General features: G+C 42.9%; 2 protein-coding genes across 3 annotated transcripts in view; one reads left to right on the plus strand and one right to left on the minus strand.

The window, feature by feature from the left end:
* The window catches only part of TIMP3 (TIMP metallopeptidase inhibitor 3), a 39,977-nt gene extending 31,814 nt beyond the window's left edge, over window positions 1-8,163 (plus strand). The window contains exons 3-5 of the mRNA XM_040595655.1: window positions 2,095-2,206; window positions 2,873-2,994; window positions 3,609-8,163. Coding sequence (XP_040451589.1) covers window positions 2,095-2,206; window positions 2,873-2,994; window positions 3,609-3,806 — 432 coding nt within the window. The 3' untranslated portion in view covers window positions 3,807-8,163. The remainder of the gene's footprint in view (window positions 1-2,094; window positions 2,207-2,872; window positions 2,995-3,608) is intronic.
* Window positions 1-19,681, minus strand: part of SYN3 (synapsin III) — a 206,742-nt gene that overhangs the window by 128,340 nt on the left and 58,721 nt on the right. For both annotated transcript variants that reach the window (XM_040595651.1, XM_040595650.1), the window contains exons 6-7: window positions 19,003-19,159; window positions 11,125-11,214 (exon numbers count right to left, since the gene is read on the minus strand). In XM_040595651.1, coding sequence (XP_040451585.1) covers window positions 11,125-11,214; window positions 19,003-19,159 — 247 coding nt within the window. The remainder of the gene's footprint in view (window positions 1-11,124; window positions 11,215-19,002; window positions 19,160-19,681) is intronic.

Here is a 19,681-nt window from a genome sequence, read left to right on the forward strand (position 1 = left end):
ACTGAATAACAAACAGATCACTTGTACTGCACATGCATAGCATACAGCTCTCTGCAGTGTAGATAATGTACTGCCTGGAGTGACTGGGCAGCCCCAGCTCTTATCTTAGCTAGTCTTATCTGCTTAGATACTGTTATCATAGCTCCTTGGTGTGACACCCGGCAGAGTGGAGTCTGAACACATGATCTTTATTCTATGAGCCTTTCCTGACAGTCCCCTTGGGAAGCAAGGCAGAGCTCTTCTACAGATGAGGAGCAAAAATGTACTGAGGACTAAATAACTCATCCAAGTACGGACAGGATGTTTGGACCAGCATCTAGATCTCCAGCAATCTTCAACATAATTGGAAAATCTGAGTAGATCATCCCACACCAAGAAAATTGCAGGGATAGAGATTAGGCAAGGTTCAACTCTTCCATATTCATTAAAGTCTTTACTCACTTAGGGACACAATATTGTATTCCAAACATGATCTGTGAGCTTTCGTTGATACAGTGTGATTAATTTAAAAAAATGCTTTCCTTGCATATTTGCTGGGTGTAGAAGGAAGGCTGGAAAACGCAAACCCTTTACTGTACGCAGCAGTACTGTTACTGGGTTGTGATACCCCAATCAGCAGAACCTTATAACAGTAATATAACTAAGGAGAAAAAAACCCTGGCAGACATTCCATGGATGCCCAGGAGATAATTTGACTTCTCAGCATAGCAGAATGAGTAGCCATTTTTTATATTTTTATGTGCAGTATCTGGGCCTAGCATAAAATCTGTTAAATCAACAGACATCCTTTCAGAAAGAAGGTTTGTTGTTTTTAAAGCATGTGGGGGAATAGTGAAATACCCTGGGATAATAGGGGACTTCAAGAAATAGATACGACAGCTTAGGACCTAAGCCTTAGGTGGTACACCATCAAGGATCTATAGCTCTGGGATTGTTTGGAATTTTTTTTTCCCCTCTTTTAACTCACTTTAATATTTACAGGTAAACTGAATGTGAATGTGGTTTCTGTCATTAAAGTTGTCAGAGAAAAGGATAGGCCGGAAAGTGTGATGAAACTGTGATTCTCTCTGACTCTTGTTTTCTTTTAAACATTGGCCATTCATGCAGTCAGTGGGGAAAAAAGAGACACTGAATACTTTGAAAAGATAACCAAATTTTAAGGATGAAATTTTCAGGAAAATAATCCTCCATGTTTCAAAAAACAGGATATGTTTTATTGGGTCCAATGCACACGTGTGCTGGTTGTTGCACAAACTTCATCATGCTACTAACAGGTGGGCATGAGATTCCCTAAATTGCAGTGGTAAGGTCAGGTCAGGTAGGGACACGTGCTAATTTCTGACCGAATCCAACTGCCAGTGTATCTGTGGATTCCTATTTCAATTAAACTGAGCTGTAAGAAAGATTATGAAAGAGGAAAAGGAGTGTAGAGGAATTATGTTCACATGATATTTTCTTTATGGCGCCCATCAGTACTGAGCTAATTTTAGGAGATGGGGTAGAATTTTTCTGCATTCATTCAGTTAGAGAAACATCACATCCTTGCTGAGGTCAGCAGGAGTTGTGTATGCTAGGTGTTTTGAGAAGGAGGTGTCTGGCTTGACGACTTAGATCAAGCGCCAAAGGTTTGAAACCCTTACAGCAGCAACACTGGAAAATAGGGTCATTGTTTAAAAGAAAAAAATCCCTTAGTTTGGAAGAAATTGTGTAAATCATATGAAGGAGAGAGATTCCGAACTTGAACTAATTTAATTTCTCCCTAATTATGAGCTATATAAGGGAAAAAATTGTTCAAGATATTGGCAGAGTTTGCAGCGTTGGCGCTTTGCTCACTCAGTGCTGCTGGAACTAATGTGAGTGGGGAAAAGTGGTCCCTGTGCTGAATTGCAATGGCTCGGTAGCAGGTGGGTATTCTGCTTTATTAGCAGATCTGGTGGGGACACTTCCATCAGAGTCCAGTTAGTGTCATTAGTCTTTCACCCTTGTAAACACATTGCTTGCCACTACAGTCTAGGAACGTAGATTGTAAAGAATCTAAAGTGAAAAGTCATCTTAAGATGAGTTAAAGCATTTCTTTTTTTTTTCTTTCTCTAGATGTACAGGGGCTTCCAGATAATGCCGCACGTTCAGTACATCTACACAGAAGCCTCTGAGAGTCTTTGTGGAGTCAAGCTGGAGGTCAACAAGTACCAATATCTGATTACAGGTAAAGGACAGCGTACTTCTTCATAATCAAAATCTCTTCCGTACTATAGATACATGTGCTAAGGACATGGGGGACTGTGTAGGCAGCTCCGTACATAGCTTCCCAAGTGTTAAGATGGCCAACGGTATTTTGGTGTTCAGTACTCTTTTTTAATGCTAAGAGTCATTTCACTTGCTAGATTTCCCTCTCTTTGCTAAAGTCTCTTATACCCAGCCATGCTGTGACAAATAGGCTGTATGACAGTCCACAGCTGTCGGTTCATACCTGTCGGTCACAGGGTTGCTACTCAGCTGTGCCAGAAATGGAAGATCCCTGTTGGAATGAGCTGGAGCAATGCAGGCCGCTGGGATGTGGGCATGCAAGGAGACAGAGATCTGCCAGTTGCCAAGTCTTCTTTCTAGTGATGGTGTCAGTTCACTTTGTTGTTGAGAGGAGCTTGACAGCATTACTCACCTGCATTTTGTTGCTCGTGCTTACAGCTGGCATATCACTCCTAACTGTGCTGTAATCTTGCTGGCCAGAGTTTCCTGAACCAGTTAATAAAAAGAAGGCAGTTGCTGAGCAGTGACTGAAGCCAAACATATTGAGAGCATTAGCAATCTCAGGAAACGAGGGAAGTGCTAGAGCTGAGAAGTGCTAACTTGTGACCATGTCTTTGTTTTCAAGGCCGTGTGTATGAAGGGAAGGTTTACACTGGCCTGTGCAACTGGTATGAGAAATGGGATCGGCTGACTCTGTCCCAGCGTAAAGGACTGAATCATCGTTATCATCTGGGCTGTGGATGCAAGGTATGTGTGTCTCTAACTAGGTGGCATTAAGACATTCAAACCCTAGAATTCTGTTTCCCCTGGCTGGTAATACCAGTGATGATGGTGAATAGCCAGGAAGAGAAATGGAGGACAGCAAATGTTACAGGGAAAAAGTAAAGCTCAGCTTTAGCGTTGAGACCAGAGAAGAGATAATCAAACAAAAATGCAGAGCCTCTGCCTTTTTAATGACCTGTTGGAACTAATTGCTGTTGGGGAAGGCTTGCAGAATCATTTGCAGGTGAATGAAATCAGGTACCAGAGGCTTGGCAAGATATGTCCAGCTGTGTTCCTGTGTAAACATTTTGAGTGCCTAAAAGCTCACAGGCTGGCAATGGCACTAAGATTTTTGCACATGGCCCCAGGCCTGCAAAAACATAGACATAAGATCAACTCTTCTGCACCTGAAAAGCCTTTTTGACTCTGGAATTACCTATGTATGTGAAGCACATGCTTAATGAACTGAGGCTGAATTTTGGGTTAGTAAGCAATGTTTGAGGGAGTGGAATTTTGAATCCCTTGTCTCTGGTAAAAAGACATTTTGTATGATGTTGTCTTTCCAAGAAGCCTCACCTGATTGCTCTTTACAATTGCAGATTAGGCCCTGCTACTATTTGCCCTGCTTTGCCACCTCCAAGAATGAGTGTATTTGGACAGACATGCTCTCCAACTTCGGCCACTCAGGATACCAAGCAAAGCACTATGCCTGCATCCAGAGGGTGGAAGGTTACTGCAGCTGGTATAGAGGATGGGCACCTCCAGATAAAACGATAATCAATGCCACAGATCCCTGAGCACGCTATCCCTTCCTTATCTCCCCTCTCCCTTACTTGTGGCTGATCTTCCTTTGGACACTAACTCTTTACCAGATCATGATGATGACAATGAAATTAGTGCCTGTTTTCATGCAAATGTTAGCACTTCGAACACTTCAAAAAAAAACACAAACCCAAACAAAAAAAAAAAGGAAAAAAGGAAAGAAAAGAAAAAAAGTCTGTGCTACCTTACTGAATTTGTAATCACCTTTTCCATTTTTTGATACCACTCATTTTGATCAGATGACATTTGGGAGCTTACTTTTGCACACCAGAGGGAAAAATGGGAGGGGGGGGGAAAAAAAGAAAAAAGATGGAGCTCTTGCTCTCTTACATGTATCATTAGCTGTAGCAATATAATCTCTATTTTTTTAGGAAAACAAAAATCTAAAAACTATGCCATTTAGGCACTGTATTCTTCTACATGCTGGCTTCCCATCACCCCTCCTCATGCACTATGTGCTGAAAATATGTAGACAAATCTATTTGAAGGAAAACAGGTTTTATTAATCAGATTGGCAAATGAAACAAACTGAAAAGAAACCCAGCCTAAACTCTGGAAAAAATGACATCCAAAAGAAATCCTCCTCTATGGGAGAGATTGGCAATGTGATTGACTCCAGCAGTGGGAGAATCCACCTGGTGTGTCTGACCACATCATCTGGTAAAAGCATTGTTGACTGATTGTCCTAGCTAATTCAGTCAGCGTGAATGCAACAGCACATTTGAAGTTCTGGCTTTCCCCAGAGCAAGAGAGAGTATTTTGTATTTTTGTTGTTGGTTAAAAAACAAAAGCCCCATCTCCTATGTTTTAAGGAGGTAAATCCACCTACAGCAGAGCAGATGAAGTGCTGTGCCATCCTGTTTTGAGCAGCATGGGCCCCTGAAATTTTTGCAGCTTAGCTTCAACAGCAAAAGCAGCTTGTGAACACCTTAAACCAAACAGATAGAAAAATACCAACTATAATCAAAGACCTGACTATATCAATCACATGGAAGAGGGAAAGGGGGGACTTGCTAGAGCTCTTAGTATATATTAAAAAAAAAATCTATTGCCAAAATAGTGTTTTGCTGAACTAAGATGTATATACACATAATGACATAAGCTATTTTTGACAGGATGTGGAATTTTTTGGTGTTATAAACAAAAGAATGGTTTGATTGCATTTTAAAGACGGAAATATTGACATTCCAAGTCAGTGAGGTGTTTTTTAAGATATTGAAGCTCCAGTGTATCTGCAGTAGTGGCTACAGTCATTGTTTCCTCTGTATCTCCTTGCAACACGGTTCCTCCCCTGCAGCTACACTAGCTGCATTTGTTTATATAGTGAAAGGAAGTGTGTGTGGGGGCTAGGCAAGGAAAAGTGGTCTCCTAATAAGTGCTGGCTGGAATCATAAAGTTTCAGCTGTCCAGAGGTTTCCTTCTGTGTCAAGTGCTGTGTTTCTTTCTAGGCACTGTTAAATGTAGCTCTGTGCACATGCTCATACCATGTCCTGCAGTGATGTGGGAGGAGGAGCCTTACTGTCTTGTGCTTTGCTGTTGACTGGAGAAGTTTTTTTCGTTCTATTTTGTTTTTTATTAAGAAAACTATAATATAATTTTTCGTATCAAATAAAAGTATTTTAAGTTTTAATGATGGTGAAGAAGGGGTGCTGACAAAATGGGTGACTGAGTTCTGGATGGGGAGGGCTTGGGCAGGGAGAAGATTATGCTTAACTTCATTTTTGTATTATTATGATTATTTATCTTAAGTTTCCATGTATCTTCAGTTCATTCCACTTAGAAAGCAGAGCTGCCATCAGCAGGAAAAAGTATTGCAGTGATTCCAGCTAGGGGCGATAACAGCATTTTATAGTCAGTGACCTCAATTACTAAAGAGTTGTTTGGGACCTCTTTGCTAAACGGAAAGGAAAGGGTGTCTGAGATGGGCCCTGATACTTCACGTTCCTTGTGTGTGACCAGAGCTCTGCCAGACATACATCCCCTGAAATGCCCAATTTACTAGATGAATGGTTGGAGCAAAAATCATGTAGATTAATTTTTAACATGCTCTTTAAAGGGCATTTTAAAAAGTTGATGTAAGAGGTGCCTTGGTCTGCTGTGTGTTTTTTGGTTGTTTTTTTTTTGTTTTGTTTTTTGTTTTTTTTTTTGTTTTTTTTTTTGTTTTTTTTTCAGCTGCTCTGAGTGGCAATGCAGCACAAAACACATTGAAAGTCTGTTGGATTTTCCTGTGATTCAGGCTTGGAACACTTCTCAGAAGTTCTCTTCCCTGTGACTACTCCTAAATTATGGGTCGGAGATGAGAGGGAGAGTAGGGTGCTTCACAGCACCCATCACAAGATCAGGTGGTGGGTCAAAATATTGCCCGTTTTGGCAGAGTACGGGGTTGGGCTTTGGGTGCAGTGGAGCAATCTCTGTTCTAGCTGTACACAGCTGACAAACTCTCTGAGGGTCACTGAGGGCGGAGCGGAGCCAGCCTCACCACCCTCACTGTTTGCATCGTGTGAAGTTGGCACTGCTGGAGATGGCCCTCCTCAAGCTCAAGGCGAATTTGCAAAGCTGATATGTCTTTGAGCTGCAGCCACTTTTCACGGCTTTGGAAGGCTAAATGAAAATGCCCCTCAGTACAGTGAAGTGTTGATTTGAATTTCCATTAAATTGCAGCTCTGCATATTTTACCTGTCACTGATTGATTCATTAGCTAGCTGAGACATCACAGTATTGCACTCAAATTATTGTGAAAATATTTGCATTCTAATACTCTTGAGGACTTACGTCCCTAAGTAGGATATAATGTAGCTATGTGCTTTGTAAACAACAAAATGGCAGATGCATTACCAGAAAATTCAGTGTATTCCCTTTCTATATTGCAGACGGTAAAATATTTCTGAGATGCAGACAGACTGGCAGGGGTAGGGTTTTGATAGCAAATCTTTTCCCCTTGCTGTGTAAAGAAACACTTACTAAGGCTTTTAAAGATGTGGAGCCAAAAGGAGGGGGAAGAATCCAGTAAAAATACATTTCTTTTGGGAGGCTTCTTAATTGTGTTTCTGTGTATGCTATCAGGGACATGTATTTCTTGGGCTAAGCTTCAGCTTGTGCTTGCATAAAGAACCTGACTGAAGACTCCCTTGAAGTGGGAAGGAGCCATCAAATATATTGAACAGGCTCTAAATCAGACTCAAAGACTTCTTATTTTCTGTCTGCTCCCCTTTCTTCTGTCTTGCTAAACCTTCTGCGTGCCTATGGACAAAACTCCCTCCCTCATTACTGCAGGCTGTTCAACGTGTGGGAATGCCAGGCATGGCGATGTGAGGAGGCAGGTGTGAAGTTCTTCCCAGAATCTTAGGCTGTGGAGCATACAGTGCCTTGCAGCAGCACATAAATCTTCCTACCACCTCTGACATGCTCCTCACTTCACCCCACAGTCTAAGACCAGAGGAACTGTCAATGGCACAGCTGATGTGAGCGTGACCTTTGGACATGTACAGGATGAGACTTCCCCTCACCTCCCCTATGCTTTAGGTATACCAACGTTATTAAAAGTACTTTTAAAAGTGCACAGCTCATTTCCAAACTGTTGCTGTTCACTTTCTTATTTACAGATGTTCTTCCTTATTTGCTTGAGGGCGTTTTTCCCTGTGAAATTACAAAAATTACGAAAAATATATTGAAGGTTTAGGAAAGATTGGATTTGATTTTCTTTTTCAAAAATGTTACATGGCCTTTTAGGTAGGGCCATTCTAAAACCTAAATACATTACCGTATCCCATTCATATTTAGTCAGAGTGAAATGGTACTTCACAGTGATGGAAAACACACTGTTGTGTTTTTACAGTAAAGACTGAAGTAAAGTCCTCTGTGGGAAGAAGTTTTCATTCTTTCAGATGGATCTGAAAATTTATCTCACAATGTATTTTATAGCTTAGAAGGGCAGAACAAAATTGGGGCGCTGCAAAAATTTTTTGTCTTTTTTAGAATAAGTGGCTTTTGGGGCTACCAGTCTTGAGAAAAATCTTAAAAATCCACTAAACATTTGCTGCTGCTTTGCCTGTACTGGCTTCTCCTTTTCTGACACTGTCCTTCCTTTGTAGACCCACTCTGCTGTTCCTGATAGTCATGGAAACCTGGGGAGGGAACCAGACCCGTGTGAAAAATCTTATCCAGAAGGAATGTATTTGTTGCTAAATTTTCTAGCACTGTTTACAGTTTTCCTCCATGTTATTTATAAATTTTATATTCAGTGAATGTATATTGTCTTTTAAGGTAATGTTGCATAATGTTCACTTTTTATAGTGTCCTTTTATTCTAAACAGTAAAGTGGTTTTATTTCTATCACAGACATTCTGTCTCTGCTTCACTTACATTAGTTTCTGTCCACTTCAAATAGACACAAATGGATTTGCAAGTGGATTTATTCATTTCCTGCCCTTTCTTGATACCATTTTATTGGGCCCAAAGCAGATATTCCACCTCTGGCAATTCACGTGCTTTGGCAAAGATCCCTCCAGCAGTCCCTTTTTTTTTTTTTTTTTAAGTTTTTTTTAAGAGGTTGATCTCTCTAAGAACTATTGCTGGGGTCATAAGCCCAGGAGAGGCCGAAGGTCCCTTTTGAAGTTAATGTGTCCCACTTGTTAATTGGCCATAGGGGGTCACTGCAGAGCAAGGCAGTCATTACGGCTGTCATGTCGCACCAGTAGGGCCTTAGAAGAACAGTTGCCAGATTGCTCTTATTTCCAGTAAACTGTTCACTGGAGGGAGGGTTGAAAGGTACATGACCATGGCAAAGGGAAGAGAGATTAATCTTGTGGATCTTTTCTGCCGTGAAATGTCAGAGCCTTGTGTCCTCTCTTTAGGGCTGCTTTAAAGTGCCCTGTTGTCCTAAGAAGGACGCTTCAGAAAAAGCATTTTCAGCTACATTAAAATGTTCAGAAAAATGGGCCTCCTGTTAGAAATTCCGTTTATCTCACATTTACCTTAGGAAAATCTCTATTCTCTACACGGATGAAAGAATTAAATGGATTTTTGAATCTGTTCTATGTTTTAATCCAAAGGTTTACGAAGTAAGCTTTGGAGAGTTTTGGACATAGAATGATGAGGATCTCTTATGTGAGAACTTCATTGCTTAAATTATATCACATTGCAAAAAGGTAAAACCTTAACACGACTTATAAACACTTTCAAGGGGTCAGCCATCAAAGGACCACCACGTAGTTTATGAGTGCTAACCAGTACAGCTTTGAAAATGCCTCCAGGAAAGGGAAGAAAAAGAGTGGGAAAGGGGGATCATTATATTGCTATTTGACACATGGAGAAGCTGATGCACAGCAGGCAAGCAGCTTTCATATGTACTTGGTGGAGTGATGACTGCAATGGAGCTTGCTTGGTGTAAGCACTTGCCCTCTCAGCCTCTCACAGCCCAGGGAACTGTGAAGGTGCACCCAGCAAAGATCTCAAAAAGTCATTCTGTGAGGCAGACCCCCCCACCTGGAAACGGCTGGCCTGAATTTGATGAAGCAGATTGTTGCTTGTATAAATGTTTGGAAAGTGTCTGATTTAAATGAGATTACTCAAGCTTGCATGTCAACGATAGTGTTTGAGTTCAGATGAGATGCCCTATGGTTTAAAAACTTTCCTGTATTATTTTGGAAGTGAGCAACAGCATCTCCAAGTAGGTGCTCATTTATAAGGGCGACATATATGTGAAATTAAGATCAGTGCTCTGCTAAAACAAGCTACTATGCTGGTAATATGCATTTGCATACAGAGGAATCAAGAACCAGATTTCCAGACAAGAAAATAATGCTAAAAGATTTAGCTAACATATCTGCAATGAAAAGTTTAATCAAATCTTCCAAAGATATCATTCCTGAAGTGAGGATGAGACAAAGTCACAACTGTCCTGAAGCATTACATATGTTACAAAACTGTCTATAAATTAGCAGGAATTAAATGCAACAGGATTTATCAACTAATTTGTCCTAAAAGTCTGCAACAAACTGTCACATAGTGTTTAAGGACCATCTATTTCTTTATGTCTTAAGTAATAATACAACTCATACCACTGCATTACTTGGGTGCCTCATAGCATTCACGACTGTACGTACCTTCATGACGTGCCTGTGAAGTATTGAAGTGGTGTTGTCCACACAGCATAGGTAGAATGAAGGACTGGCATTTCAAGGTATTCAGTATCTAGTGAGCACCCATGGATCTTTTCACAAGGATCTAAATGAGACTTCCTTTTGAATTCTGAAGCTCCCACTAGGTGCCTATATCCACCATCAGGTACCTACACCCTATTATGTATGCATTGTGGCCCAGTGTTGCAACAGGCGTGTGAGAAAAGGGTTTGAATGTTTTTGAGCCCTAGTTTGACATCTCAACAACCTTAACCTTCAGGCTACCAATGCTGCTCGAGCTCACAATGAAGTGTGGGAAATAAGCTCAGCCAGCCAGCGGATCACACGGGGAGGTCATGGTTCACACAGGGTCTCATCAAAGCCTCACCCAGGTAAGAAAAGCCACTGATTCATGGATATAAGTTGGGAGCAAAAATTCAGGAAGGACTACTCATTCTTTTAACCCAGGGAAAACAAGAGACGTGAACAGTTTCAAACAAAGCCGCTCACTTTGCCACGTTCTCCAGGACTAAAGGCACCTATGCAGATTTCTTTGAAAGGTGCCCTAAGCCTTTGGTAAGTGCCCAGCAGCCACACAGGGCACTGAGCGTTTAGTTGTTGACAGGAAGACTAGACCCCAGAGCCACTGCACAAAGGAAACTTTACAAGCTGAAACAAACTCTTTTACAAGAACTCCAGTTTACTTTGAGTACCTAGTCAGGCTGATAAATGTTTCATGGATGGCAACCATATGACAGATCACGCTAAATGACGTTGTGAAACAAACATCTCTTACGGCCCACATCCCAAATCATCAATGTATTTTAAAGAATTGCAGGAGGAGAAAAAATCCACTTTATGTGAATAAAGTGATTTCTTGCTCTAAGGGATGAGTTTTTGTTGACTAGATTTTACAATGGATTTTTGCTTTGATTTTGAGCCTGTTCTCATTGTTCACTTTTTCAGGGTCCATATGTGACCTGGGGGAGAGCTGTGCAAGAAAGGAAAGAGGTTCCCAAACAATGCTATTTGCATTTTGCTTTTTAGCTAGTAATTATCCTTAAATAAAATTGAGACTCTTCCCAGCATTCCCACTGCCATCTCTTGTGCCCAACTCACATTCATGGCTTCTCCTCCATCCATGCTGGCATCAGAAGAAAGCAAAAGTACTCACCATCTGCTTATGGCTTGGGAAGAATGTTTGCTCCACGAGTGGGAACTTCTCAGGACCCAGCGAGCTGAAGATCTTAATGAGCTGAGAGAACTTGGGGTGAGGGAAGGGGAACAAAAAACAGACACACAGTGGGTGTCAGTGGCTTATTGTGTAACAGGTAAGTGCTTTCTGATACTGGTGAAGAAGGTCAGAAGAATAGGTTATTAGGTCTTTCACATCTTGCTTTCTTGACCTGAGAGTGGCAAGAAAATAGGAAATTGCTGTATTTACCCAGGGCCAAGCCAGCCTGTGTACACAAACCTTGGACTAAGAGAGCACAGAAGGAGTTCAAGAGCCAGGAGGGGATCGGTTTGGTGGTTACAGATCTGCTATGAACAAGCTTTGCTTTCGCAGTGTGGCTGGGGAGAGGGTTGGGGGGTCTTCTTAGTAGAGGAAAGGGCTCAGTGGAGTGACCAGGCAGGAAATCAGTGCCATCACTCCTGAGCAGAGACAAAATAAATCAAAACTGTCCCCTGGACCTCTGTGCCACAGCCAAAGCAAAGCAAGTCACGTTTACCCATTGTGCTGAAGGGAAGGAGAATTGCTAAGGGACAGAGATGACAGGAGTTGCCAGTGCTACCTGGTCTGAGTGTTAGACCAAGAAAGCCTGAACCCACCATCGATCATAACTGACATTTATTATGAACCAAGGGTTTCCCAACAGCCCCACCATGCATGACAGGAGAACGGGGAGATCACCTACTATCCCTGTGCCAGCTACCAGTGAGGTCTGGGGGAGGCACCAGTTGGTGAGGATGGTATCTAGAGAGAGCAGTATGTAACATCAATGGAGAAAGCAGCAGTGCTGGTATTTCACATACAAGGGCCAACATTTGCAATTGTTCCCACTTGTCACATGAGCTTCACCATTGTCACCACTATCATCGCTATTATAAACTGCTTATCATTCAGGGTTGTGCCCAGCCAGACACAAAGCTCCCCGTACTAGGACTGAGTTTTGATTTCAGTTCAGGTACCAAAACCCCAACAGAAGCATAGCACAGCAAATTCCTGCTCTGCTTCAGCCATCTGTGAAGGGACCAGACTATTCTGCACCTTGTCTGCAGCCTCCCTGTTCAGTTTATCATCGATTAGCTGGAGAAACACCCCAAAACTATGAAAGAAACTTAATAACCATGACAGAAAATGCTGAGAAAACAGGATATACCTAAGAGAATAAGAGGTGATACATATCCCAGAAACCTTCACGATCTCAGGAGCAACTTAGATTCTTTACGGTCACACATCCATCCATCCTGCTTTTTCTCTGAAGAGGTACAGCCCCATTACCACAGGCTTTTCATGAATGTTAAGAGAATAGAATGATTTGGGATTGCTCCACAGGTAAGAATTTTGGTTCATGCTGACCTGGTAGGTATAAATGAGTTCCCCTATTTGTAAAGTGATTTAGAGAATGAATTTAGTTTCTACACCACCACCCCCCCCCCCCCCCCCCCCGAATTTGGTAAAATCAAGTTAAGAAAGTCCTTCTGTGTGGACCAACTTTTACTGTAAGTCTTTTACACCAGTTCCTTCAAGTTCCCCATCAAAGCTAGGCCTGCATTCATCTTGAAGGAGATCTTTGTGTCACCTGAGGGAGGTTAACACACAGATTAAGGGAAGGAGAGAGACATCTAGGGAACAAGGCGGGGGAAAGCAAGCCCTCTTCCTTCCCAGCAGCACCAGCTGCCTAATCCTACATGTTCTAAGTGCTACTGAGCAATGGCTGAAGCCAGTAAGTGTACCAAATTGCAACCCCAAGGTTACACTGCAGATAAAGACGGAGCTACTGAGAATGTTTTCTGCTGAGTAGCTATGTTAGGGCTCCTGTCCTGGTTACTGGGCTAGTCTAAGCAAAAGCATTTCTGTATAAATTAGTGGTAGAGAAGAAATACCCCTTTGGGAATTAAAGGGTGGTACGGGGATAAAAAAAAAGCAGCCAGTGTGCAAAAAAATTAGGCTGCAAGGAGTGTGCCAGAGCCAGGCCACAAGCTGAAAGGGCAGCTGCCAGCAGATTTGCAGACAAATGCAAAGAATCCTCTTCCTAATCTCATAGGTCAAAATGTGACCTAAATTTAAATTTAAGAAAACCCAGGAAACATCAAGAGGCGGCATATCTCATCACTAACACCACCTCCCCCTCGTGCATCAGCAGATAAGAGCAAAAACTCCCCATGTAGAATAATTGTTGTTGGCAAGAAGGCTATTGATGTTAGGGAAGGAGGACAGCTTGCTTCTTTTAACTACTTGCACTAGCCCTGCACATCCTAGAGAAGAAAAATAAAGCCCTGTTTTGAGTAGCAAAGTGAGCAAACAGGACTTACAAGTCAGAGTGAGACAGAAACAAGCTGAGGAAAAACACCCTGGCTGAGAGCAGCACATGTCCCTTGCTGTGCGTGCATACAGCTCTGGTGGACCATGGATGCTGTGATGTTGGGGCGACATATGTTTGTCCTAGGTAAACAGCTTAAAATAACTGGAACAACTGTGCAGCTGACAGACAGCATCCTGACTTGTTCCTTGGGCTTCCTTTTGAAGCATATAGCTCTTGGCGGTTGCTGAAATAGCAAGTGTTTCAGATGGACAGGTGAGAGACTCAGCCATCTGGGAGCCTCAATGGGCTTGCAAAAAGGTCAGACTTCAGTATTGACCCTCATGGGAGAATTCCCTCTTTTTTTTTTCTCCAGTTGTTAGGGACAGGATATTGGCATAGAGACGCCCATGTTAGATGGTTCAGCAGCCTTGTAGATACTCGATAGCAGGGCTCAAGTAGCACCTCCCAGTGCATTTTAGGTGGGTAGGAATGTTAACGTGAGCAGCTTAGCTAGATATAATTGCCCCTTTCACATTTTGGTATCAGTTCTTACATTCTGTGGTTCCATTGGTTTTAGTGAGGTTGCATCCAGACCCCAGAGCAAGAAATGGGGCAAGGCAATGTGGCATGGCCTGGTTTTAAGTACCTGAAACAGGTACACAAGCAAAATGCCTTGCCTAGCTGGTTGGATGTCAGAGTTAACTTGCAGGGAGTCTTTACAGAGAAATAAAAAGAGCCATTCAGAGGATCTCAAGGCCTTTTGCACATTTTGAAAGTGCCTACATCATGAGGGAACCTATATCCCTTGACAGTGAATAACAATTTGGCTGGGAGTCTCTTGGACTCTGTAGGTGAATGTCTTCAAGATTTCATGTTTCCTGCAGGCTTACAGATGCGAAAGTTGTCTTGCAATTGTGGACATTGACTGTACGGACTATGACTACTGCTCTGAGCGTTGATCCCACTGTATTTTGTATGGCAACATTTCTAACACAGAAATTATTATTAGTGGTTGAAGTGTTGTGTTTAGTGTGCTTGTGGTGTTATTTCTCAATAATTCTGGGATCACCTTAAAACTTAGATTTATTAAATATTTTTAAAAATATTAATGTATTAAAATATTCAATATTTTGAGTTATTAATGTTTCTGTCTGTAAGACCCCCTGAATACTCTGTTTTTCTTTCAGAAACGCCCATTTCAAACTATGCCTGTGTTTAATGCAAATTTTAACCTTCAAAGAAATTTGTGTACTGCAGTATTGGAAACCTGGTGAATGTCATTAAAAAAATGGGGTTGCACATCTGAGTAAACTCAAACCCAAACTCAGCTGATTGTAATTAGAGTTGCTGAGGAAAAACATTGTTGCAAATTGCCAAGGAAAAACAGTCTCAATTCCATCCCCCTCCACAAAATCATAAACATTTCTATGAAATGGAACCATTTTTGGAAAAAAATAAAAAAGGGAGAGTGAAAAGCACATCTCCCAGGCGTATTGAATTTCATTTCTTTATGTGTATCAACTCTTTTCTAGGTCCAAGAAGTTTCCAGTACTCTTGTTAAGCAGATCCCTTATTTCAAGATGCCTGTTTTGCAATCAGAGTGGAACACGCACTGAAACAGTCCGTCCCCATCTCTCATTTCCCAGCTATCACAAAACCAAAATTTTCTGATTCTGCTGCCAGTGAAGCTTTCTGCACTCAGATGACCCACTCACTATCTACCTGAGCTTCAACCTGATAAAATTTCAGTGGTGCCAAATACCATCCCAGATCCCATCTGAGCTCTTAGATTACTTAATGCATTACTGTCATTGGCGTGGGGAGGCAGTAGGTAAAGGAGGCATTGTGCAAACCTGTTTTAAGTGTTTACAAGTGGTTTCCTTGACTCCTCTGGGAAGGATGTCTGAGCCAGCTGTATTCCCCTTGAGGAAAGCATGGCACAACCAGCCCCAAAATAGCTAAAGCCAAGTTACTAGCAGAGCCAATTTCTCCCACACTGCCTTGCCAGCACTGCTTTTTCCTTTTTCTTCGCCCCCCCCGTTCTGAGTTCATTTCTCTTCTTTTATCTTAGATTCCTAAAAATAAGCCTGTTACATCTTGAGGCCCCAGCACACCATCAGAAAAGTAATTACAAGGCATGAGTGGGAAAACGCTGACTAAACACTGACTGACTCAACCCCAAAATCAGATGGAATAGACTACACGACTGTTGTCCTCATCAAAAGCCAGTGTAAATGCAGAAGCTTTTTGTCTGCTCAACACACTTGTGTGTGTAGGACCAACTGTCAGGAGCAACGCAAAGGTGTTGTAGTGAACCTGTTATCAATCCCTTTCTCCCCCCCCCCCCCCCCTTCTGTTCCCAGCAATCCTTGTCATCCAAATGTTAACCGAGGTCAAACACACATCAACCCCACCTATACAGTGATAGAAAAGCAAAATTTTTCTCACTACCCTCACTACTGCACTGCAGCATTTTTGGAAAAAAACAGGATCTTGCTTTTGGTCTCAACAAACATCCCAAATATTATAAAAGGGGTGAGAACCGAGACTATTATACTGGTACCTTTTTATAAGAAATGAGTTAAAGCCAACACTGCACAGTCATGGAAATTAAAGCTCGAGTCATTACAGAGCAGAGCTAGATTTGAACTACCAGTTAACACACTGAAGACTCACAGGATAGTTATTCCAAGGAAAAGACAACAGCAACAAAAGACTTAATTAGGTAATAAGAAATAGGACAGTTACCACTTGCTATAAACATTCTGTCTCACCCCAAGTTAAATATGTACAATGAATAAAGAGAATTCCTAAAAACATATCTAAAAGTTTTCCATGGAGGCATATTGGAAAGTTCCCTGCTTCGGACCTAAAGCCATACAGGGAATTATTTATTCTGGTGTCACAGCATCAAGCAAATCAGCAAGCCTACAACAAGACTTTACCATGGGTCAGATTCTACTGGCCATGCTGGTTTTCCATCCTCCAGAAAGCAGAGCAGAGCACACTGGTCCTTGTCACACCTAGATTCAGGCTCCTCCTCCAGCCAGTCCCCTCCCCCATCCTCCTCAGGGCTATTTAACCACTTTGCTGGAATGAGCTACAGCTGCACATCACGCATGTCAACCAACCCACTGCCTTCGTAGCAAGGGCACAGCTGCATAGTATCAATGTTAATCAACCCACTGCCTTCATTCCCCTACATTCTGGGAGCATCGGTGAACAGAGAGGGCACTTTGGGATGAAACTGCTTGGAAGATCCAGATATAGCCTTCAAAATGGTATCAGCATCTGACTTCTTCCTGCAGGTGCTATTATGGCTAGCCTTGTTCCTGTGGCTCATGGTGGCCCCAGTTCCACTCCTTTGGCTCTCCTGCTCCTGCAGTTCCTGCTGAATTAGAGCTGGTCATAAAACAGTTCTGGGGAATGTTTACAAACTTTGATTTGGGGCTGAGAAAAGCCGGTGATAATATTTTTTAAGGTTTTCTGAGATTTGTAGGTGACCCTGCTAAAATTTAAAGAACAGATGAAGGGTGGTCCCAGTGCAAAATATCAAAATTCTCCCCAGGAGCTGACTGAGCCCAAGGTGTTTCCAAGGTGCAGTCTTTCAGGTTCAATGAACCAACTTTATGATAATCTTGTGTTTCCTTCTGCAACTGCTGAAAAACTCTAGTGTGGTGGGTTGACCCTGAGTAGATGCCAGGTGCCCACCAAAGCTGCTCTATCACTCCCCTGCTCAGCTGGGCAGGGGAGGGGAAGGCTCATGGGTAGAGGTAAGGACAAGGAGATCACTCAGCAGTTACTGTCATGGGCAAAACAGACTTGACTTGGGGAAAAAATGGTTTCTCTTTTATTACCAATCAAATCAGAGTAGGATAATGAGAAATAAAACCAAATCTTAAAAACACCTTTCCCCCACCCCTCTGTTCTTCCCAGGTTTAACTTCACTCCTGATTTTCTCTACCTCCTTCCCTACAATGGCACAAAGGGACGGGGAATGGGGGTTGCAGTCAGTTCACACGTTGTTCCTGCTGCTCCTTCCCCCTCAGGGGGAGGACTCCCCACACTCTGACCCTGCTCCAGCCTTAGGTCCCTCCCACAGGAGACAGTCCTCCACAAAATTCTCCAATATGAGTCCTTCCCGCAGGCTGCAGTTCATGAACTGCTCCAGCGTGGGTGCCTTCCACGGGGTGCAGCCCTTCAGCAACAGGCTGCTTCAGCATGGTCCCCTGCAGAGTCACAAGTCCTGCTGGCAAACCTGCTCCAGCCTGGGCTCCTCTCTCCACGGGGCCACAGGTCCTGCCAGGAGCCAGTGCCAGCATGGGCTTCCCACGGGGTCACAGCCTCCTTTGGGCATCCACCTGCTCCAGTGTGGGATTCTCTGTGGGCTGCAAATGGGTGTCTGCTCCACCATGGACCTCCATGGACTGCAGGGCACAGCCTCACCATGGTCTTCACCACAGGCTGCAGGGGCATCTCTTCTCCAGCACCTGGAGCACCTCCTGCCCTCCTCCTTCACTGACCCTGGTGTCTGCAGAGTTGTTGCTCTCACATTCTCGCTCCTCTCTTCAGCTGTTGTGGTGCTGTAGGGTTTTTCCCTTGTTCTTACAATATGTTATCCCAGAGGTGCTACCACCATCACTGATGGGCTTGGCCTTGGCCAGTGGCAGGTCTGTCTTCGAGCCGGCTGGCATTGGCTCCATTGGACTTTGGGGAAGCTTCTAGCAGCTTCTCACAGAAGCCACCTCCATAGTCCCCTCTATCAAAATCTTGCTATGCAAGTCCAATACAAGATGCTTTCCTCTTTCCTCCTGCCTCTTTCCAAGGTCTTTTTCATTCTGTGTTCTTTTTTTTTCCTAGACCTAGGTGCTGAAGAAATAATCTCTCGACCTTTCCTGCCTTCCTTTTCAGCTAATTTCCTCACAGCAAAGCACCACCCAGAAAAAGTAGGAAAAGAAGACAAGAGAAGACAAGTGCAGTTGGCACTTCTGCAAGGAATGGATAATCTTAGTGTTAGGCTGAGGCACCTGGATACCACAAGTGTGCATCCAGTAAAAGATGTTAGAAACAGCCTAGTTCAGATACCTTCTAAAAACAGTGAATATTAATGTTTCTTTTAAGGTAGCTTTACTGTGTTTTGGTCAGGACAGAGACGTACTACTATTGATCTGATATTATTAATCTATTACTATTCATCTACTCTGCCTTGTAAGAAATCTAGGTGTTGCTGTACTGTTAGCTGTTTGTGACACATTGGAGTCTGGGATAGGAGAAACATCCTACTCAGGGTGAGCAAAATAACACCTTGACATTACTAGAGGCTGATAAAGGAGCAATGCTAGTAGTTTTGGGTTTTTTTCCCCCTGAGAACTCCCAGCTGGATTCTGAGAGTTGTTTAGATGGTGGCTTTAACTTAAAGAGATGAATTCCTATGAAACAGACTGGGAGCTGAGTTTGGTGCTTTATTGGTACCAGATTATCTGCTTCACAGTGTTGGCATGCAGTAGAGCTGGATTGTCACTTACCACCCAGGGCTTGCTGCAGAAGTTGTAGATGGAGTAGAGGGAGTTGACCGAGTGGATGCCACCGTACTGGAGGCCGATGATGAGCCCACGGAAGTCCTCTCCCAGTGCCATGCTGTAGGCGTGCTGCCGAATCAGGACAAAGTCTGGCTTGAAGGACCTGAAAGAGATGAAGGGAGCGACTGGTTGTTTTCAAATGTTCAGCAATGCTTCTTGCTCCTTTTCCATTCTTCCCTTTTCTTTTCATCAATACATGTTGCTCTTCTTTGGGCCTCTCGTCACGGGTTGCTTGCATTAGAAGGTAACAAACCAAAGAAAACCCACCCTAGTCATTAAAAAAAGGAAAAATCCAACAAAGCTGCAAGTGTGAGAGCATAGAAACAGGCCAAACATTTGCTGCAGTTTCCATGTCACTCAGGCATGCACAGGAACAAGCCACAAGCAGAGCCAAGGGTCATAAATTCACTGGTGGGGGATTCTCTTTTCTCTCTAAAAGCTTGGCCATATTTGGCAACCGTTGCAATGTGCGACGCAGATGAGGGAGCAAGTTTGTTTCCTGACGATTGAACTCGATATTGAAGCAATGCCCAGTGGGTGGGAAGATCATAAGGGATTTCAAAAAGCTATTGTACACATCCATACACATTGACATACATTCCCCCTTTAATCAGTTTACTACATA

The sequence above is a fragment of the Falco naumanni genome, chromosome 5, assembly GCF_017639655.2.
Source record: "Falco naumanni isolate bFalNau1 chromosome 5, bFalNau1.pat, whole genome shotgun sequence".
NCBI classification, from domain to species: Eukaryota; Metazoa; Chordata; class Aves; order Falconiformes; family Falconidae; genus Falco; species Falco naumanni.